Source organism: Eptatretus burgeri, chromosome 17, assembly GCF_056783735.1.
Source record: "Eptatretus burgeri isolate ZD-2024b chromosome 17, Ebu_testis_v1, whole genome shotgun sequence".
NCBI lineage: Eukaryota > Metazoa > Chordata > Myxini > Myxiniformes > Myxinidae > Eptatretus > Eptatretus burgeri.
The window spans coordinates 19661561-19683898 of record NC_140977.1 but is presented as its reverse complement, the minus strand read 5'-3'; the positions used below and the strand labels follow the sequence as shown (position 1 = coordinate 19683898).

Sequence of the window (22338 nt, the reverse complement as noted above, 5' to 3'; positions counted from 1 at the left end):
CACTCTAAAACCCAGCAGAACTTACAAACCCATGCCAATTTTCCCACAATTCATTTTTTCCACCAAAGGAGGGCACTTCGCCACAATCTCAGCAGCCGAGCATGGCTGTATATGCTCAGCCCAATCTAGTCTCCCCGACCCCCGACAGTGATCTCCGGACCCGACCTATGAAAGGGCATCTCGGATAGACCTGGCGGTTCAGCAGGAGGATTCACCCTCTCCGAGTCTAAAAGTCTATTGGAGGGTCCCTCCATCGCCGGGTACCGGCAATATCGTTGCATGTGTCCTCTTTGCCCGCACCGGAAACAACTCCCCATAAAAGGCCCCCCGTGAGTATCGGTGAAATGTCTCTTCCGGTTCCGGACCCCCTCGGCCATAATCAAATTGCTCTATTGGCTGGGCTGGACCCCGCCGCTTTGGCGCACTAACTACCAGATTACCCTTTATCAAACTTGACAGTTTCTGGCAAATTTCCTGAAACATTTGGGTAATGCCAATTTCTCCCAGCCCCCCTCCCTGATCCTGGATCTCCGCCTGTCGGATCGTCACCGATGGCCTCTCTGGAACCCGACCCGGCCGAGTCCACGAGGCCAGCCTGGCCGCGCACTCGGCCGCTCGGTGAACGGTGGGTGGATCCTGTAACTCCACTAGCGCTCGGACCTCAGGGTCAGGAAGAGCAGCTAAAAATTTCTCTAGTGCCAGTCTGTCCCACGCCTCCACTGTAAGGTCCCGATACGCGATCCTGACTGATTGGTAAATGTCCTGTGCCAGCTCCTGCACTGTCTCACCCGGCTTTAATCTGCGGTGCTGGAGCTGGGCCCGCACCAGATCACAGTTCGCTGCAAAACCAAACCGACGGCTCAACGCCTCGCAAATGTGGGAGCTGGTCAACATCCCCTCCGCGATCACGTTTAACACATCTGCGGCTGGTCCCCGCAACATTGCCACCAAATTCCCTGTACGTTCCCGCTCATTCCACCCGTTTCGTCGGGAAATGCACTCAAATTGCGTCAGAAAAGCTTCAACGCTCCCTGACCCGTCGAAATTTACCAGGGGGATCACTTTTACGGTGGCCCGCTTCTCAGTTTCTCCCTTGTCCGAATCCAGCCCAGGGATCAAACACCCTTGTGGCTGCGTATCCAATTTCGGAGCCCACTGTGGCCAAAGATGTTTTCTGGTGAGGGTCTCATGGGTCAATTTTGCCTCCTGTTCCAAACGTTGAATGGACCGATTCACCTCTTCCCGCAGGATCTTCTGGGCCCGCACAACCTCCAAGGCTCCGTCACGAGTTTGTAGCTGCTCCTCAACCAACCCGGACACTCTACTTACAAAAGACGGCTCTACCAGGCCTTTATCCAAGACTTCATCTTGGCTCATAATTTTATCTTGTTCGTCCAAACGAGCCTCCAATCCTTTTACCTCCTCCGCCAAATTCATCCCTTGCTTCCTCAGCTCTCCCCACTCTTCAACTTGCAGCTGCATACGAGCATCCACACAGGCACGATGACGTTCCAGGCTTTCATCCACTTTATCAACCCGAATGTTCCTTGCATCAATTTTATCTACCAATTTTTTCCCATAAATTTTCCCCCTCCAATGTAATTTCTACCTTTGTTTCCTCCAATCTATCCTCGAATTTACTTTGTATTTCCCCCAATTTAACATCCACACACTCCTGCATCTCAGTTTTCATTTTCTCCATCTTTTCCCCCAATTCATCCCTCATTAAATCAATCCGTGCACCCAACTGTACCCCCATTACCCCCAATTGATCTGTCATTTCTGCCCTCTGTGTCACGAATTGATTTTCCATTTGTGCCGTCATTTCTGCCCTCTGTGTCACGAATTGATTTTCCATTTGTGCCGTCATTTCTGCCATTTGTGCCCCCTGTGCCGTCATTTATGCCCCCTGTGCTGTAATTGCACTCATTAAACGTTCCAACATTGTCCAGATCGTCATCGTGCCGGTTTCCGGCGCTGCCGGCTCCGTTACGGGCGATGAAGCACGGTCCACGCTCGGAATGGGGGAGGTTCCAACCCTACCCCCGTCTCTCCCTTCTTCCCCCAACTCGCTGCCAGACACGTGGCCTTCCTCAAACATCTGCACATCCGCCATGGTGCAGAAGTCCCGTTTGCCGCCAATTAATTTAAATTTGAAAAATCCCGCCAAAATTTTCCCGCGCTCGCGCGCTTCTCTGTGATAATTCTATATTCCAATTCGTGGCGAGATTTTTATCTTGGTATATTCTCCCGATACCAAATATAATTTAGAGGGGTTCGAACATGCCACTCCTGACACCAATGTGACGTCCACGGGACTTGAACAGTCCCCCAACGTAGAATGAGCCGAAACTATGGAGGCGGTTTATTTATTTATAACCCAAACATGGCGGTTCTAATCGCTCTACCGCAAACGGGACGAGGAAGGTGGCACGAGTCGCTTTTCACCGAGTTGATGATGTTTAATTGTTTTTACTATTAACCAGAAATAACAAGACTCGGCAAGAAGAGGGATCCGGGGCGATTCGACGGGATGGTGTGGGATCGGGCGTGGGGATAACACAGACAATTCCAATGAATATACAGATCTCAAACCCTCTAAGGCGCCAAGTACACACACACGCACACGCACACACACAAAACGTAGCTACTTCTGGTGGTCAGGCTGGACCGTGGTGTGGACGCAACTGTCCCTGGATCAGCGTCGGACGAGCTGGCCTTGCTCTCATCAGGGGGGGGGGGGCAGGAGAAACCGTGGTGCTGTCGACCTCCTGGTACTGGCCCAAGTCCGCTCACAGCCGCCAGGGAACCAGTTCTGGCGCCAAATTGCGAGCAGGAGAGGGAGGCAGGTCCGCCCGCCGTTCGACCCCGTAGTGCGAGACAGCAGAACCCCAGAGCCAACCAAGGTGAGGAACGAGGCTCAGCAAGGCACCAAGACACGATGAAGAACACAATCGAATCAGCACAACAACAAGGATGCTTCCCGCGCAACAGCCTCCACACCAAAAAAACACGATCGTTTTGTCCCGATCTTCTTCCTCTTCTTTTTCGACCCCGAACAGAACCTTTTTATCCTCCTGTCCTCGTCACTTCCAATCGAGCCGTTTATTGGCCCACCGCCGTCGCCTTCTGCCAATCGTGATCACGGGGCGGAGCCATCCGCTGCACTGTCCTGTGACGTCACGGCCAGTCTCCAGAGAATACCAAAAGGGGTTTACGCAGACACACTTACCCTATCCTGTGTCCCTATCTAATTACGTGACAATTGTCATTTCCCCCTTGAAGAAATGAACATTTACTAGACAACTTATCACCACTGAATTGCTACTTATTACATCGAGATCCTGGTAAACTCGAACAGCATGGCATACCTAATTAAACATCCTAATTACCCTTTGAATGCATACCCCCCTCAAACGTAACAATATATATATATATATATATATATATATATATATATATATATATATATATATATATATATATATATATACATATATGTGGTTATGGATATCAGAATCGGATCCGAGTATTGCACACAACATTCAGGTCCTCAAACAGTTATTTCCATAAGTGCATGTTCAGAATTGACCCATCCCCTTTTCTGGTGAGATTCCAAGACTTTGATGTGTTGGAGAAGGGCAGAGAACAGATTCCCTTTCTTTCTTATGGGATAACCTTTTCTTCTTTCCGATGCATTCATGACGTATGATTTTATGTGAATTTTCATTTCTGCATGAGCGATATCCACTGTTCATGCACGTGATAGATAGCTGTTAGCCAAACGGAGACTCATTCTATTCTCTTTCTATCAAGACACATTTGCTTGGAAATAGTCAATTTATTTACACGTTTTATTCTGGTAATCATTTTCACTTTGGACTTCTAGGACATTTGAGTCATGAAACACACCGCGGGCTTTTCCTGAACAGTTATTCTGACGATCAAACATGGCTGTGATCTCGGATCACTTATCTCAGGACCACCTTTTTCCATTGACGTTCGACACCCGCCTTTCTTTCATCGACGTTTGATGCCCCATTCAGCAGCTCTATGGACGCTGGTTGGCTCTTGTTTGTGTCAGGCTGAACGAGGAGGTAATGGCTGCCCATTGATGTTTGGTTATTGCGTCACGTTTTCGCTCGGTTGTTCCGGCAAATGGCTGCTTTCTGGATTTCGTCCACTGCTCCGAACATAAGCAAGGCTTGTGTTAATTGGGAGATGCATCGTTTTCGTTGGTGAGGAGAGAATGATCGCGAGAATTGATGGTTGGAGGTCATGTGCAGCGATGCGCCAATAAGCAAGCTGGATTTGGCTGAAGTCTGCTTGAGACTCCACCTAGAGTGGTCGAATATAAAAAGGACGGGAGGACCGCCTTCCTTACGGTTGGTGACAGCTCCTCGTAGCTCCTGATGGTTGGTGACAGCTCCTGATAGCTCCTGAAGGTTGATGATACCTCCTGAAGGTTGGTGACAACGCGTGAAGGTTGGTGACAGCTCCTGAAGGTTGGTGACAGCTCCTGACAGTTGGTAACAGCTCCTGACAGTTGGTAACAGCTCCTGACAGTTGGTAACAGCTCCTGACAGTTGGTAACAGCTCCTGACAGTTGGTAACAGCTCCTGACGATTGGTTACATCTCCTGACAGTTGATGGCAAATCCCGATAGGAGCTGTGACCCACTGTCAGGAGCTGTCACTAACCATCAGGAGCCGACAGTTGGTGACAGCTCCTGACAGTTGGTGACAGCTCCTGATAGCTCCTGACGGCTGGTGACAGCTCCTGATAGCTCCTGACAGTTGGTGACAGCTAATGAAAGACCATGAACAATGGAGACAGCTCCTTACAGTTCCTGACCCTTGGTGACAGTTCCTTGCAACCGCTGACCATTGGAGACAGCTTCTTACAGATCCTCATGGTTGGTGTCAGCTCCTGACGGGTGGGGACAGCAGCAACGACGGTAGGTGACATTCGGACCATTCCTGCTTGGTTCTGCCCTGTGCCTGGCTCTTGGCACACCTGATTCTTGGTGTTCCTGGTTCCTAGGGGTGACAACGTGACATCGAATGGTGTTCGAGCCTGTTTGTGGGTGGCTACACGGTGAGGCAGGGTGCTGGCAATGGATCAAGGCACACTCACACATTTTGGTTTATTTTAGTAGCCAGTCTTGGTAAGCCGAGACTGGATTTCTTTTCCCCTTGAATGATCTGCTCGGTACCCACGTCTCCTATTTAATTGTGAAGTAAGGCACAGTGATAAGCATCTGCTCTTTGCCCATTTTTCTCTCAACACTTGTTGACTTCTGTATTTGGTTGATATTATTTTGTTGATTGAACATTAGATTGACTTGAATTCATCCATTTATTCGACAAGGAAATAAAAAGTTCTTCAGTAAAATTTTCTTAATAGTAAATTTATTGTTGGCATTTCAACCTGGCTATGCTCGTCATTTCCTTCCGTTGATCCAGCATTGTCTGAACCTCCATGGACTGGGAGATTATAATTCCAAAACTAATTAACCTGTCACAGTCGCGTGCACCAGCGATAAACGCTCAGCCGCATTACGCAAGATCTAAACTAGATAAGATTGGTGCATCGCCGAGGACGCGTTCCCTGGTCAGGAGGCCACGTGACCTCTAGTTAAACGGCACATTAGACGGTGGACATTGGAACTCGAGGTTAACTGATTGGCGTTCGTGGTTGTTAAGCAACCCACCGCACCATGAAGTTAATTGTGAGCGGTGGCCCAGGTCCGGTTCTTCTCAAGAGAAACGAGGATTAACCCCTCATTATACACTCGGTACCCATAGCCGTAACAATATGTATGTATATATATATATATATATATATATATATATATATATATATATATATATATATATATATATATATATATATATATATTGTTATGGTTGTGGGGGTAGATGGAAGAATTTAATCGGAAATGTAGCATTGTGCAGAGTTCCTTGGTCTGTGGACGTGTAGGAGGCATCTCAATGTAACGAAGTCGGGAACCTGTGAGTTAAGTGTTACATGTCACCACACGAGGGGGGCGGTGTCACGTTAATTAGATAGGGTTTAACAATAAGCTTCCCCAGTATGTGATTGCCCTCTGTGATTTTTGCCTGTGTTCTTATATTTCAAGATCGGGAATAAAGGTGGGGAACACGTCCCTGAAAAAAGCAAACATGCCAAGCGGGCAGAAAGTCCCACCTTCAGAGAGTAACAACAGCCGAAGTCACGCCCCCGAGGTATGATTGATGGGCGTGACGTCAGAAGCTATCCGAGCAGGCAGAAGCCCTGCCTTCCTGGAATTTGTGCGAGTCGGCCACACCCTGGAGGTGGATACATAGGCGTGATCGAGAGGTAAGTTGCCTGGTGCATTTTGAGAGGGCATGGGGGAGCATCATACTGGATAGGATGAGAGATTGACAGAGCGCACGCACGAGGTCAGTGTGAGGAACGCATGAGTTGTGTTGTTGTATGTTCGTCTCTCGGCTGCTCCCGTTAGGGGTCGCCACAGCGGATCATCCGTTATGATCCGCATACTGATTTGGCATAGGTTTTACGCCGGATGCCCTTCCAGACGCAAACCTGGTCACCTCTTACGACACAGGGATAAGGATTGGGTTTCGCCATGATTCCGGGCTGCCCTACACCCTGTCATAGCATGGCCCAGCACAGAGCTCTCATCCTCAAGCGATCCTCCAACCCAAGCCACCGAGTAGCCAGATTACAGGCGCATGCTACTACGTCCGGTTGAGGAACGCATGAGGTAGAGTTGATTTAAGAAGAGAATCAGAGGTGGGAGTTCAGGGCTTGTACATTTTTGGAGATCTGTGATCAGAGCGGAGGCACGTGGTGTATTACATAATTGTTGGCTCAAATCTTTGACCTAATGATGGAGGAGATAATGGATGTTTGAGAAATTGATGTACCTTCGTGGTTATTTCTTAAAGCAATGAAATCAAAACGTAGGATTTTTTTTGCTTAACACCAGAATTCATCATCAAACTGTCCAAAGAAAAATGCATAGGCATTGACACAAACCTTCATGGGGTTGGCTCCCAAAGAAAGAAGCATCGGAATCATGAGGCTTTGGGAGATCCAGGTGGACATCAATGTCATGCTCAGTTTTGACTTCCACCTTCACAAATAAATCTGGAAAAAAATAGCTTTTATTAAATGCAGGCAGTCTTGATTCACATTCAGAGCTGGTTCAATACCCTTAAAATAGCAAAATATACATTGATTAAAATCAGTAATTTGAGATCTTCCTTGGGGAGAGAAAATAAAACATTTCCCCACAGGAATAACATGTTTCCCCACAGGAATTTCCCCACAGGAATAATGTGACGAGTTGTTTGTGTATTTTTTTTGTCTCAAAAGTCAATCCTCATGGAGCAACTATCAGGGATGCCTCTTTGCGCTGGTTGTCCCACCCAATGCTAGTCAGGGGCCAAATCATTCCCACTCTTCGCTGCCACCAGATTTGTCAGGACAGCACAGCCACAGTCAAAGCACCGATCAGGCCCCATGAATCGGCCCACTCCCTCTTGTTTCTGTCTCTTCTCGCCCTCTCTCCCTCTAACTCTGTCATGGCCCTGGCTTCATGAAGGTGGGGGTACACCATCCTGTATGTGGTGTTTCTCGGGTTGCTCCTGGAAGATCATTCAGCTGTCTTCATGCCACCTGGAGATCTTCAGAACGTTTTTGCTGGTCTGTTTGAGAGAACTGTACAGGGCAATACAACAACAACAATTCTAATGGAAAACTAAATGACAGAGTGTGGCAGGTTAATAGATTGACAATAGATAGGCCTGCAGATGAATAGATTGACAATGAATGGGCCTGCAGGTTAACCACATAGCAAAGCCGGACTTTCACTAATGGTGCTAACCAAGTCGGCAAAATGAGTACCAGTGTCGCAGCCAAAGAAGCTGCACATGAAGGGAAGGGGTATCAACGGATTGATTAAGTCTGGTATTGGTGTGGTGTCGGCATGATGGGCTGAATGGCCTCCTCATGCACCTCAATTCCTTGTAAATCCTTGGATAAACTTGTGTGCAACGTGTTCACCCCCACAATTCCTCCCCTCCCTTCATCTCACTCTCACTTCTGTGATGCTGTTGTCATTTCCCCTTTACATTTTATTCCCTTCCATTCTGCTCCAGGTCGACCACGAGCCTCTACAATGTGCACAAAAAAATTAAAAACTTCGCGCTAAATAAACACAGATCCAATCAGAAGTGATGTAGATCACACAGCTCACCATTCAGTTGGTCGCTTTGTTCTTCTTCCAAGCCAAAGGAGTTCACATCCTCTATTTTTATCTGCAGAATCTCAGAAGATCCTTCCAACTCCTCAACCTTCATTCTACACTCGAGCGTAGTCAGCTGTTCCGATTCCGGCTGTGCACCACAGGAATCCTTACAAGGAGCAGAACAGCACGGAAAGGGGTTGGGTGGGGGTTATACTCAAACCCCACTTCAAATGTATGGATACAGTTACATAAAATGAATACATTTAATGAAAATAGACAAAGGACAATAATCAAAAGGTTATGAAAATAACTTGAAGTAAACAAGTCTGAAGACGACGATGGTTCACGAGCGGTATTTGACGATGTAGATTGTTTCAGAAGTCAAGGATGAGACAATGTGATAATGTTTGACTAAGTTATAAAAATGATCAACATGATGTGGTACGAGTGACAGGTTATTAGCTGCAAAATGTCGAAAACCCGGTTTCATTAAACAACTTCAAAAATTAGACCTTTGCATAACCTTTAAAGGTCACAAAACAATGTTGTGGACATTAAAATAAGGAAACAGGATACGTGCTATAGCTTATTGGAGTTAGTTCATCAAAGAAGGTTGAAAATCCAGTTCGATTCCCACAACTTTGAAAATTTGACCTTTGTGAACTTTAAAGGTCAAAGGTCAAGGATTATGACCTTTGGTGCAAAACTTGCTCTGGAACATTCCAGGAACAATAAAACGTCATATAGGCTATATGGCATTTCCCACTCCTCGGATTATCCATACTTTGATGAAATCAGCGTAAAAACAAACTTGACGCCACGGGCAAGGTGTTCGAGATAGAGCAAAATGTTTTCAAGACTTTAGGTGGGGAATGACCTCAAGATTATGCAGAAAAATATTGTCATCCTGGCTCTCAAAGTTTGGCGGTCGGATGATTTTTATGTCAAAATTCGCAATTTTCTAAGTTCTTGACCTTGTGACCTTGACCTTGGGACGAAAATGAAAAATCGAGCTCCGTGGGGCTATGCAGGTGCCATTGGGCTTACCAAATACTGAAATCGCTGCCAGATTCGACAAACCCACTAGGAGAAGATGCAATTTGAAATCGGCTACCCCCTAAAAACACAATTCGCAATTTTCTAAGTTTGTGACCTTGGGACGAAAATGAAAAATCGAGCTCTGTGGGGCTTTGCAGATGCCATTGGGCTAACCAAATCCCGAAACCCCAGCCAGATTCGACAAACCCCTCGGAGAAGATAATTTTTTCTGTCAAAATTCGCAATTTTCTAAGTTTGTGACCTTGTGACCTTGCCCTTGGGACGAAAATGAAAAATCGAGCTCCGTGGGGCTATGCAGGTGCCATTGGGCTAACCAAATACCAAAACCGCTGTCATATTCGACAAAACCCCTTGGAGAAGATGCAAATTGAATTCGGCTACCCCCTAAAAACACATGTATTTTGGGCGTGGCTCCACCCATAATGGGAGCACCAAGCCCATTCTCAGGAAAACACAACTAGATCATGATGTAAACCTCCCACCAAAATTTTATCAGGATCGGATCAAAACCCATGGAGCTACGCTCGGGACAGACAGACAGACAGACAAGCCGGTAGGTGGACATGGGTAGTCGCCTACCCAATAGAACCTGACGTGATGGGCCCGTTCGATGGGGAATGACCTGTGGATTAAGCACAAGAAAATTCATAATTCTAGCTTCAAGGGTTAATGCTGCAGATTGTTTTTCGGCCGTTGCTAGGCAACGGAGGGGTCCATAGCAACGGTTCTTTCTCGCACATAACTAGGACATACCATGAACCTACCATACCAGTTTCATGTATATCTGATTCATAGTCTCAGAGATATAAGGAACTTCGTTTTTTTATTGTTTTCGACCAGGGTTCATTCAAAGTCTTCTTCTCCGACAGTTTTCATAGGATCCGGCTGGAAATTTTTGACAATATGGCTGAATGTACTGCCCAGTCGCTCGTGGCCCGATTTTTGATTTTCGAAAAAATAAATTTTTTTATGATTTTTCAAAAATTTCAAAGTCCCTTTGCTAGGCAACGGTGGTGTCCATAGCAACGGTTCTCATTTGCACACAACTAGGTCATGGTATGAACCTACCAACCAAGTTTCATTGAAATCGCCATTGTATTAACTGAAATCGCCATTTTAAATACTGATAATAAGGGTAGAACAAATCTCAAAAAAAAACATTTTTGGAATTTTTTTTTTTCGACTAGATCGACTACCCAACAGGCAGACATACAGACAGACAGACAGACAGACAGACAGACAGACAGACACACAACAATAATGAATATAGTGGTCACTTGTTTTTTTCGTGAAAATATTTTTTCGTGAACCAAAAGTAAATATAAGTCCAAGTCGAGGCGCCTCTGCACACGGACTTGAAAACAGACAAAGAGAAACAAAATAAAAAGAAAACCCTTCCTTTATTAGTGTACTTGGCTTGGCCCAGAGCTGGTCTTTGTGGGTCTTGGAATTGAGGCGCTTCCACCAGCACGTGCAGATGGCAGAAAATGGCGCCAAGTCGCTTCTCTCATCGCAGGACAAACGTATGCCAGGCAATCCATGAGCAGCACTCAACACCAAGGCTCAGAGACCCAGTGCAGCTGCTTCGTGAGTCGATCGTCCTCTCGACTCAACCAAGAGCCAAGGCCAGCATCTTGCTTCACCACGTGAGCCAAATCGCTTCAACATGAATACAAGAATTGTGCCGTCCTCTTTGTGCATCGAAAGAAAGCCAGCAGTAAAGCCCTGTTCATACAGGCCATCTCCCAACCACATTCTTTCTCGATCGCGTGCGTTCCTTCCCTCAACTCACCTCTGCCTTGTGCATGCGCTCACCCTGAACTCAACATTCCGACTGTGTGCGCTCTCACTGCACTCCACTTTCCTCTTGCGTGCTTTTCCTCCACATTTTCTCCTCCTGGGCGTGGCTTGCTAGCACAAAAACCCGGGAAGGCGGGGTCTCCGCACACTCGGCACGCCTGCATAGTCTCTGATGTCACGCCCATCAATCATCAGTCTCGGGGGCGTGACTGCCCACCGTCACCCTTGGAGGAGGGGCTTCTGCTTGCTTGGCACGTTTGGCTCGCTTGTAAATGTAAAAATGGGGGAATAGGTTACAGGGGGCAATCAGATACTGGGGAAGCTTATTCTTAAACCCCAGCTCATTAACACCACACCACCCCGCCCCCATGTGGTGACACGTAACACTCAAGCTCAGTTTCCCTACTTAATTACATTGAGATTCCTCCTACACATCCACGGACCAGACTACTCTATTCAATCCTAAGTTCCCGATTAAATTCCTCCATCGACCCCACAACTGTAACAGTATCAAAATAGTTTGAAGACTGTTGGATCGTAAAGTTTCTTCGGAAATTCAACAATGAGTGTATCTGCACAGGAAAGAGCCAGAAGAATCACCAAATTCCAAATGTTCAGCCACAGACAAATGTGCAGCATTGTGAGGTGTGAATATTTGCCTGCATTACCAAATGCCTCTCAGAAATGAAACTGTCTGGAAACACCCATATTTGTGGAGCAAATAAGTGCGATTTTTTGGCAGAATCGTTCAAATGGTGATAAAAGCATGAAATTTGGTATGAACGTTCCTTCAAGGTCACTCTGCAAGAAGAAAGTGCTCGCCACGTGGATTTTCAACATGGCGGCCATTTTTTCCAAGATGGCTGCCAGGGTATGAAAAATTCAACTTTAAACCATAAAAATCGCCAGAGACGTCGGATTTATTTCATCTTGATGTTGATTAATAGGTTGTGGTCCTTGCTAGAGCTGATTCTTGAGTGTATTGATTGATTTCATGAACCAATAAATCAATTTTAGAACTTACGTAACAATATAGAAGTCAACTGACAACTATTGTGCAGTCTTCGAATACAAGTAAACTGGTTCTCATCGCGTTATAGACGGGGACGGTTAGAATTGTTGGAGATCTTGAACAGAGCTTGTATTTTAATTGCTCAAAATAATTATTGCCCCCCCAAAGGACTGCAAATGCCAGGGTGGCAAAGAGGATGAGCTCTCTTTGACTACGAAATGCCCCAAGTGGCAAGCGAAACAAAGCCTCTGGCAGTCAAGCTCCAACTGTAGCCTTCTCGTGATGGGGGTGTTTCCACAAATAGTGGTGGTGCAAATGGTGAATCTCTGGCGCCTGAAAACCAGACAGCTCTGGGCAGACAAAGCTCATTAGGAGATGGAAGACTCCGAAATAAAACCACTTGCGACCGAAATGCAGCCACAAGGATCGAAAGGACCCTGACGGATTGTAACCATGAATGGTGGTGGACACCAGCCAATATCGACGAAACACAAAAAAAGAGAGTGTATGTCATGCACTACCAGGGCACACTGGCGGCATACACTGCTGTGCAACTCAGCATGGGGTTCAATGTTGGCTAAACCATGGGTTTAGTATCCCAAATGCTATCTAATGAACCCCTCAGATGTTAGATAGCCGCACCTGAACCGACAGGATGTGCCAGCGCGGGAGAGCCGAGCCACGGATAACGGGGGTTTTACATGTAGTTATCCGGATGGTGTACAGATCGCACGGGATTTAAATGGCATTGGATGAACGATCGGGCTTGGTGAAGGGCAAACGCATGAACCTAGCTGTATCCCATACATCAAAGTGCACGAAGGCAAGGTGGTAAAAGGATAAACCCTTGACCTTGCCATTGCGAGTCACAAATTATGGATACTCAAGCAAAATCAAAACCACAAACAAACTGGAGGAAATGTTGCCTCTGTCAGAAGGACACAGAGGAAAAGTTAATGTCACCACTAAGTTCATTCCAAAGGGAACAGGACTATGCTGATTATACCAACATTGCAAACAATGTGCCATTGTTTCATGCCATCAATGATATGCCGATTCCACTTTATCCAGCCAGACTAGATGAAGGTGATGGTATAGAAGACACACTGGTACGAAACAGAGCAAAATATCACCAAAGCTGGAGATTGTTGTTCAATAACACAAAGCTAAAAAGGACACAGAAGAGAGCGACTGCAAGTACTTCTACATGCAGAGAAGAAAACCGCAGTAAGAGGCAAAGAACATCAGATCCACCAAAACGTTCATCAGTATGCTTTTTGTGTGAAGAAGAGGCCGAAACATCAACTGTACGACAAGCAATGACAATGCAATTGAAGGAAAGACTCAATGAGTGTGCCAGGACTCTGAATGATGGAAAGCTCCTCGCAAAGCTCACTGCCGGCGATGCTATTGCGCTGGAGTTGAAATATCATCCTGCTTGCCTGGTCGGTGTATACAATCGAGAACGAGCCCATCATAATTTGATTAAGCAAGAACAGAGCTGCAAAAAGCCAGGTAAAGAGTTATACCCCATTGCTTTTTCAGAACTTATCATCTACATTCTACATCAGACACCAGAACTGCCACCGAGGGAAGAGATCCAGTAAAATTTAGACTGGCAGATTTCGCTTCACTGTACACCAGATATTAGAGCAACTCGGTGTGGACTCTCCTGATGTCAATTCAACAAGGTTAAAGGAACAGTTACTCTCGCGTATTACCGAGCCTGAAGCGCATCAGAAAGGACGCGATGTCCTGATAGCATTAAAAAATAATATAGGCTCAGTTCTTGCTGATGCTAGTAAATATGGTGAAGCTATTCACTTAGCTAAAGCTGCTGATATCATACGTAAAGAGATGCTTAATCACAAGACAAAATTCAACGATCAGTTCGAGGAAGGATCTGGTGAAGAATCAATTCCTCCATCACTTCTACAGTTTGTGTGTAATATCGAACACGGTGTCGATATTAAGTCACATCTGAAACATGGTGTAGTAAAATCAGACATAGCTATTGCACAACTGTTGCAGTACAACTGTGACACAAAGTACAGAGAAGGATCAGCAATCCACCGGCATTCTAAGTACCGTGAGACACCATTTGCTGTATACATTGGGATGATAGTGCTTGCCAAGACGAGAAAACGACAACTTATTGACAAGCTTCATGAGAATGGTATCAGCATTTTGTATGACAGGGTATTAGAAATATCTGCCCAGTTCGGCGAATCTGTTGTAAACCAGTATGAGGAAGAAGGAGTTGTGTGTCCACCAGTTCTACGTAAGCGAATTTTCACCACCTCTGCTATGGACAATATTGATCACAATCCAACAGCAACCACAGCTAGTACATCCTTTCATGGTACAAGCATTTCAATATTCCACCATCCAAGTTCGGATAACAGAGGAGAAGTACGTGCCCCACCCCAAGTTGTGGACAGCAGGGCAAAGAAAGTTCCTGAGCTTCCTGAAACTTTCACGAACATCCCACCGGCCTTCTTCAACAAGAAGAATCCTGCACCTCCTTCTGTAGACGATGTATTCATGCCAGATCCAAGTCTTTTCCACAGAAACCTCACAATGGAGTATGAATGGTTGAAACAAGTTCAACAAACTTCAGATGTAGAATATTCTTCCAATATAACATGGTCAGCCCACCATGCAAGCCAGAACAGGGCCAAGGACATTGAAATCACGATCGCACCGCTGCTTCCTCTTCTACGAGACCAAGCACATAGTGTTGCCACCATAAAGCATGTCATGAACAAAATTAGGGACACAGTAGCATTCCTCAATCCAGGACAAACAACAGTTATAACTGCTGACCAGCCACTATATGCACTGGCTAAACAGATCCAGTGGCACTGGCCAGATGAATATGGAGAAGACAAGTTTGTGATCATGTTCGGTGGACTACGTATAGAAATAACAGCAATGAAATTAATTGGGTCAACACTAGAAGACAGTGGATGGACCAATGCTCTTGTTGAAGCTGGTGTGGCCTCTTCCGGAACGGCAGATTCATTCCGATCAGCGACCAAGGTGACTAGAACTCGCCAAGCACATCAGATCACAGCATGCAGTTTATTCCAACTCATGAAGAAAGCTTACAGTGTCTATCTCGCAGAACATCCAAGCAATGATGACAAAGACATCTCCTTTGAAGAATGGTGTGATGCCTGCAAAAAGGAGAGTCCACAGTTCCAGTTCTGGTCCCTCCTCTTGAACATGGAGCTCACTATTCTCACATTGATTCGATCATTTAGAGAAGGAAACTTCACACTCTACCGTGAATCATTGTCTGAATTGATACCTTACTTCTTTGCTAACAACATCAATTATGTGTGTTGGCTTCCCAATCACCTCAGAGACATGATGTGCTGAGAGAAGCAACACCCAGAAGTCGCCAGAGAGTTTCATCAAGGAAACTTTGTCGTTCACAAATCTGACAAAAAATTATCCACAATGGCCATTGACCAGGCCCACGAACAGAATAATGCAGTCATCAAAGGTGATGCAGGAGCTAAAGGTGTAACGGGGGACCCATCAGCTCTCAGAAGGTGGATGGCAGCTGGACCAGAAATCAGTCGTTTCGTTGCCAACTATGAAACAGTATCGGAACCAAAATTACAAAGAAAAGCAAACGTCACCATGAACAAACAGCGACAGTTCAGAGGGAATTCTTTGAGAAAGTCAAACAGCTCACATTGGTAATGGAGGAAATGGGTAATCCCTTTGAAGAGAAGTTCTTCTTATGCTCGACACCAAGGACATCGCGGATCCTTTCGCTGATCAGCTAATTGCGACGCATCATGAGAGAGGGAAAGAAAAGTTCAATTCCTTCATGGCTAATCTACAATGTGAGAATGACTGCTACTTCGACCAGCATCAAAAAGATCAGGATAACCTTCTTCAAAAATGAGCCAAAGTCTGCAAGCAAATCCGAGACAAAGTTACTGAAGGAAGACTGCCATTTGTTTTCCCGCCTCTTCATCTCCTGCTAAAACAGACAGTGTGACCTACAAGAGTTCTTCAAAAACGAAAACCAGTCTTTTCCAGCCTCACTCAGTAACAAGGGGAAACTACACACATGTACGAAATCGGATTTAGTGGATGTACTACAATCCAAAGTGACCTTCCAGAGACAAAGCCAGAATCTGACGTACTCATTGTAGATGGAGCTGCGCTGGTAAATATCGTTGCACCACGAACACCAAAGACATTTGAAGAGTATGCCAGAAAAGATGTTCTTCCTAAAGTCGAGTACTACAGCACGAAATACAAGAGAACCGACATCATCTTTGATGTGTATCATCAGTCCAGCCTTACGTCAGAGGCAAGATCTCAACGAGGAAAGGCCGTCAGAAGGAGAGTTCCAGCAACAAGTCAAACTACCTCGAATTGGAAGAGCTTCATTAGAGATAGCACCAACAAAACAGAGCTATTCCATTTCCTTGTCGACGAATGTCTGAAATGACAACGGGCAATCCAGTTATCATGACTTAAGGAGAAAATGCCATCACCACCACCAGTGACACCAGCGTTAACCTTGAGGAAGTGGCCCCATGTACCCATGAAGAAGCAAACACGCAAATATTCTTACATGCTCGGCATGCAGCCACCGAGGGATACAAGTCTCTGATGATTGAAGCTAATGACACGGACATTGTAGTTATTAAATTATCCCTTATGCCTTCTCTTGCCGCAACAGGTCTTGAAAAAATGTGAGTTGCATTTGGCAAAGGAGAGCACAGGAGATGGATACCTATCCACGAAATTATGTCTGCCATAGGACCAGAGAAAACGATGCTCTTCTTCCATGCCTTCACCAGTTGTGATGTCGTATAAGCTTCCAATGGCAAAGGGAAAAAGACAGCATGGCAGACATGGAATGTATGTGATGAAGCGTCAGCAATCTTCACGAAACTCAGTCAGTGCCGATCAAAGATTGAGGAATCTGATCTAGAAATCCTGGAGAAATTTGTGGTCCTGATGTATGACAGATCAAGTTCAGTTGCATCAGTGAATGAGGCATGGCTTGCTCTCTTTGCACGAAAGCAGAGGTCATATGATTTAATTCCACCAACACAATGAGCACTCACAGAACATGCCAAACGAGCTGCATATCAAGCAGGACACATTTTGAGCCAGGCAATAGTCCGCCAGCCAGAAGCTCAGTGTCCGTCCGAGTGGGGTTGGTTCAAAGAAGATGACTCGTGGAAGGTCTTCTGGACTGCCCTTGCTCCCTTAGCTTAAAGCTGCCAGGAGTTAACGAAATGTGGATGCAAGACACAATGTTGTGGAAGGTGCAAATGCTATCGTTACGGAATAAGTTGTACCCCACTATGCAGTTGTTCTTGTCAGACATAATCAGAACAATGAACATTGCAGGGCAGAAAAACATGCCGGCCAACTTGGAAAATGGCCGCCATATTGAATTTAAGTGGTTAGCAGTTGTATCTCATAAAGTGACCTAAAATAAATATTTCTGCCAAATTTCATGCTTGTATCATTCTTTGAACGATTGTTATTATCTGTTCTTATTTTGGGTGGTCGTCTGGTGGCCATCTTGGAAAACGGCGGCCATGTTGGAATTTCAAGTGGCGAGCACTTTTTTCCCATAAAGTGGCATAAAATAAATATTCCTGCCAAGTTTCATGCTTGTATCATCATTTGAACGATTGATCTTATCTGCTCCAATATATACCCCAAAACCCTCATATCCCTGCTTGAAACAAACCAAAACATCTTTCAGACACCTGCACATCTTGGGCAATTGTGCGTCCAACTATTTTTTTTCTGTGCAAGTCAATGGCCCTTGTGATTTGTGAGGCACTCATTTACTTATAACCTCCCAGGATATCATCCTCCCACCACTAACCACCCTTCGCTTACTTTCCACCAAGCCAGTTCTTGCTAAATTTAGCCACTGGACTGAAGACAGCCAGAGTCAGGTGAATATACTGATTCTGGCTCACTTTTCCCCATGTAAGTGAATGGGGGATTTTCAGCGATTCATATTTTTTCCCCTAAAAATAAACCCCCTTTTTAACACAAGGTATATTTATTTGTCTCCCCTTTTTACCTTGGGGCAGTCTTTTCAAAGAACCAATGCAATAAGATAAAGATTTGTTCAAGTAGTAAAGTAGTAATGTGATTTGTTAAAGGTGATTCAAAAGAAATATCTGAAACATGTAAGCCTTGGGGCACTCTTTTTCAAATAACCAATGCATATTGTTTAGCTCACTCACTGAACCTATAAAGATTTGTTCATTCTCAAATTCCTTCAATAGTTTAATTTTCATTGCACAATAATCCCCATCTAAAAGATTTAAAAATAAAACATTTGAATCTTTATATTTTTTAAGATTCCCCTTTTGTGCCATTATGAAATGATAAACTTCTCTTAATGCTCTTGTTTGACCACCTCCTGAGCCACATATCATTTTGAGATTATAGTAAATTGTTTTTCCATTGTTCAATTGATAACCAAAGTTTTCAGTCCATTCAAGGATATTTATTTTTTCTTTACATCCTCTAACTTAGTAGTTTTTAAATTGATTCGCTAATTTGTTTTATTTACCTTTGTTTTAGTTATTTTTTCAATAAGACTTATTTGATATTTTTCACCTTCATTATGTTTTCCATTGAAATACCAACACTGAGATTTTCTCCACTCTTTAGTTTGATTAATACTTGGTTTGACCATTTATATATTGTGAAAAAACGCGGCGGAAGCCCTTAAAAACCCGAACCCATCTTCCCATCGTTAAAACACAATCTATTCTACACACTCTATCATACAATGTCCATATGGAACACAATATATTCCATTATCAAAAATAAATCTCTGATCATCAAAGGCTCCTTATGCCTTTGTATTTACTTCTTCACTATATATCTTCACTATATATCTATATATCTTCACTATATTTAGAACTTCTTTTTGTATTCATTTTCCTATATTCTTCTTTCTTATTCATCAAACAATAATAATAATTTCTAAAAGTTATTGATTTCTTTATTACATATTTCTTTATTCCCTTTAACCTCTTATCAATCTGATCACCATACTTATAAGCATATGCCTTTGCTCTCAATCCAATAAACTCACTCATTACTTTTCCACCCAACTCATCCTTAAACTTACCAATTACCTTTTCATTCTTTTTTGGAAATAACTCACTCTTCTTACTAAAATTACTTGTATCATATACTCCAATATTTTTCTTCATATCTTTATAAACATCATCAGTTTTTATATCCAGGATAAAACTATCAGTGTCCATATACAACAATGAAACATTTTCACCATACTCTTTCTTTCAGCCATGATACAAATAATCATACATCAATATCTTTGAAAATCAAGAACTGCTGTTCCATTATAAATTGGTTTATCCATTACAATACTTTCCTTTTCCATATGAAGAGCAGAAAAGTTCTCTGAAAAAACCTCTTCTCTCTTAAAACTTGGTATATTTATCAATCTCGAAGCTTTTTTCCAAGATGTTGCAAATCTAATGTTTTGCCTGTTTCTAACATTCTCCATTGTCTTTCCAAAGACAGCATTAATCATCAATTTATAGAATTCCCCTTCAAATTTTACTTTTGTATTTGTTCTCATGTCTGTATTGAATTTAATATACTTTTTCATCCAAGGACTTTGTTTAAATTTTAAAACTCTATGAATTTTAGCTACTCTCAATCCTTCTCTCAAAAACTGTTTCAAGCTTCTCTGATGCAAAACATATCCCTCTTTATCATAGAATGTTGTTCATAACTTTTCTGTTGATTTGCCTTTAATATTAAAACTTTTATGATAATCACTTAACCATTCTTTCTTTGGGGTTTCTTTCTCACATGCAAAAGGAAGGTCTTTATGCTTATTATGAAGATCACTCGGGTACCTCAAATCAACTTCAAAATAATAACCTTCTTCTTCCTCATTCAATTCCTCTTGAGAAGAAATAACAATATTCATCAAAGCCTTTTCATAATCCTTTTCTTCCACCCACTCTAATTTACCATAAGGCAGAGATTGAGACATTGCCCATCCATACAAATTATTAGCATCAAAATACATCAAATAATTACTCTCTTTTTCACGATCATAATTTGGAAGATATTTATTATTTGCTTTAGCATATCTTTTTGAACAAACTTGTGATATTCCACCTCTCTTTTGGACTTCTCAATCATCAAAAGCATATCTACATCACTGATTAAATCTATAACTTGTTTTGTCATTTTCAACATTGCACTCCAAGCTAAACCAGGAGCTGTGAAATAGTGGGCAGGATCGAATCCATAACAATTTTTATTTTGAGAGAGTGATATAAAAGCTTCAAACACATCAGCTAACAATAAAACATGTTTTTCGAAACAAATCATGATATTCTCCAAGGTTCTTTATCATTAAATATTTTCCAAATTTATCGTGCGTGTTTATATTTCTTATCACTTATCTCTTTTTCATAAAGTTTATTATAGAAACTTTATTTTGAAGGAAGTTGTGTTTCTTTAAATCTCATTAATGAATCCATATAATCATAAGGATAAATTAAACGATAAATTAAATAATATCCCTTACTTGTAAGAATTTTCTCTTGCCTTTGAATTTCATTCCTTGTTTGAATTTCCTCTTGAGTTAGAATTCCCTCTTTAATCAGAATTTCATCTTTAATCAGAATTTCCTCTTTTGTTAGAATTTCATTCATTGTTTGAATTTTCTTTATAATTAGAATTTCATCTTCAGTAAGAATTTTTTCATTAATTTCCTCATTAATTAGAATTTCCTCTTTACTTTGAGTTCTCTCTTTAATCTGAATTTCATCTTTCGTTAGAATTTCCTCTTTTTGAAAGAATGAATTAAGATTTGGAAAAGACCCCGTGGAGCTTAGATTTGATGCCAGGTCGGCTTGTGGTGTTCCCATAAACTTGGAAGAATCTAGAAATCTAATACGAGTTAAAGGTTTTGTGAATATCATTTTTGTAAATGAAATATACTTTTGACTTGTGTTTGTTATGGCAGAAATATTCCCTGGTGTTTTTGAAAGTTCATTTGTAAATAGATGTGCATCATAGTTGGCGCTGTTGTGAAGAAAGACTGGAATAAAAGAAGGAAATTTATAATTAAGATTACAACAGGAATGACCGGGACTCTACATTTACCAGAAAGAATACAATGATCCCTAACTTTAGACTCCTCAATTTCCTCCTCACAAATATGACAGATATTGTTCTTTCTACATTCTAATTTTTATTCTTCGGTTAATTTCATCGGTTCATTTGTTTCTTTCATTAATTTAGTGAGTCTTATACAATCCTTTTCTAATTGTTTTACAAACTCTTGTGAAGCTTTTCCGTTATAATGTTCATTATATTTTTTCAATTCAATTTTTCCATTATAATGTTCAAGTTTATTATACTTTTCTCCAACAGATGATTTGCTTTAATAAAAGAAACCACAAGGAATATGTTTTTGATATTTATTTGCATATGATTCTTTTGGATTAGGAGAAGCAGTAATTATCTTTCTAAGGATACATTCAAAATCAGCGTATATCATAAATGGGTGCATGATAGATTTATTATAAACTTCAAAAGAAATCTTTTCACCAGGTTTCAGCATTGTAATTACAGCTGATTTATGATTATTACAATATTTTGAATGTTGTTCTAATCGTTCTTTTGTATGAAATGAATTAAGACATCGCGTACAAGGATATATTTTGTTTGTTGTTCTGAATACCTGAGAAGAGATTAATCTTGATAAATTATTGATGAATGTATAATGTGAATTCTTTCCAACACTAAAATATAAAAGATCAATGTGTGTTTCTTCATTTTTATTGTTGTTTGAAATTTTTAATATTTGAACTTTGTTTGGATCCGTTAATCCATATACATTAATAGAAAGATTATTCTTTTTCTCAAATTTAGGAATATCTATTAGTGGCATTGGGAATTTAAAATCTTTAATGTCCAAGGTATTCTCATATTTCATATATTGTTTTACTCTTTCTGAATTACAATTTGGTGGATGTAAGTGAGCAAGAACAGACCAGAGAAAACATTTATTATCATCGTTCTTAATATTAACAACTGCCTTCTTTAGTTTTATTTCTTTTGGTAATTCAATATAAGAAGAAGCTTTAAGAGGGTTTGATTTTAGAATGTGTATATCGAAAAAGATGATTTTTTA

General features: G+C 42.5%; 2 protein-coding genes across 2 annotated transcripts in view; one reads left to right on the top strand and one right to left on the bottom strand.

Moving 5' to 3' along the window:
- The window catches only part of LOC147009482 (uncharacterized), a 132380-nt gene that overhangs the window by 95015 nt on the left and 15027 nt on the right, over positions 1–22338 (bottom strand). The window contains 2 exon segments of the mRNA XM_085861764.1: positions 7048–7158; positions 8270–8426. Coding sequence (XP_085717890.1) covers positions 7048–7158; positions 8270–8426 — 268 coding nt within the window.
- Positions 12599–15515, top strand: LOC147009483 (uncharacterized). Its single transcript, XM_085862960.1, is given in 3 exon segments — positions 12599–13696; positions 13699–13768; positions 13771–15515. Coding segments are annotated over 3 exon segments (2505 nt in total). The 5' UTR covers positions 12599–13006.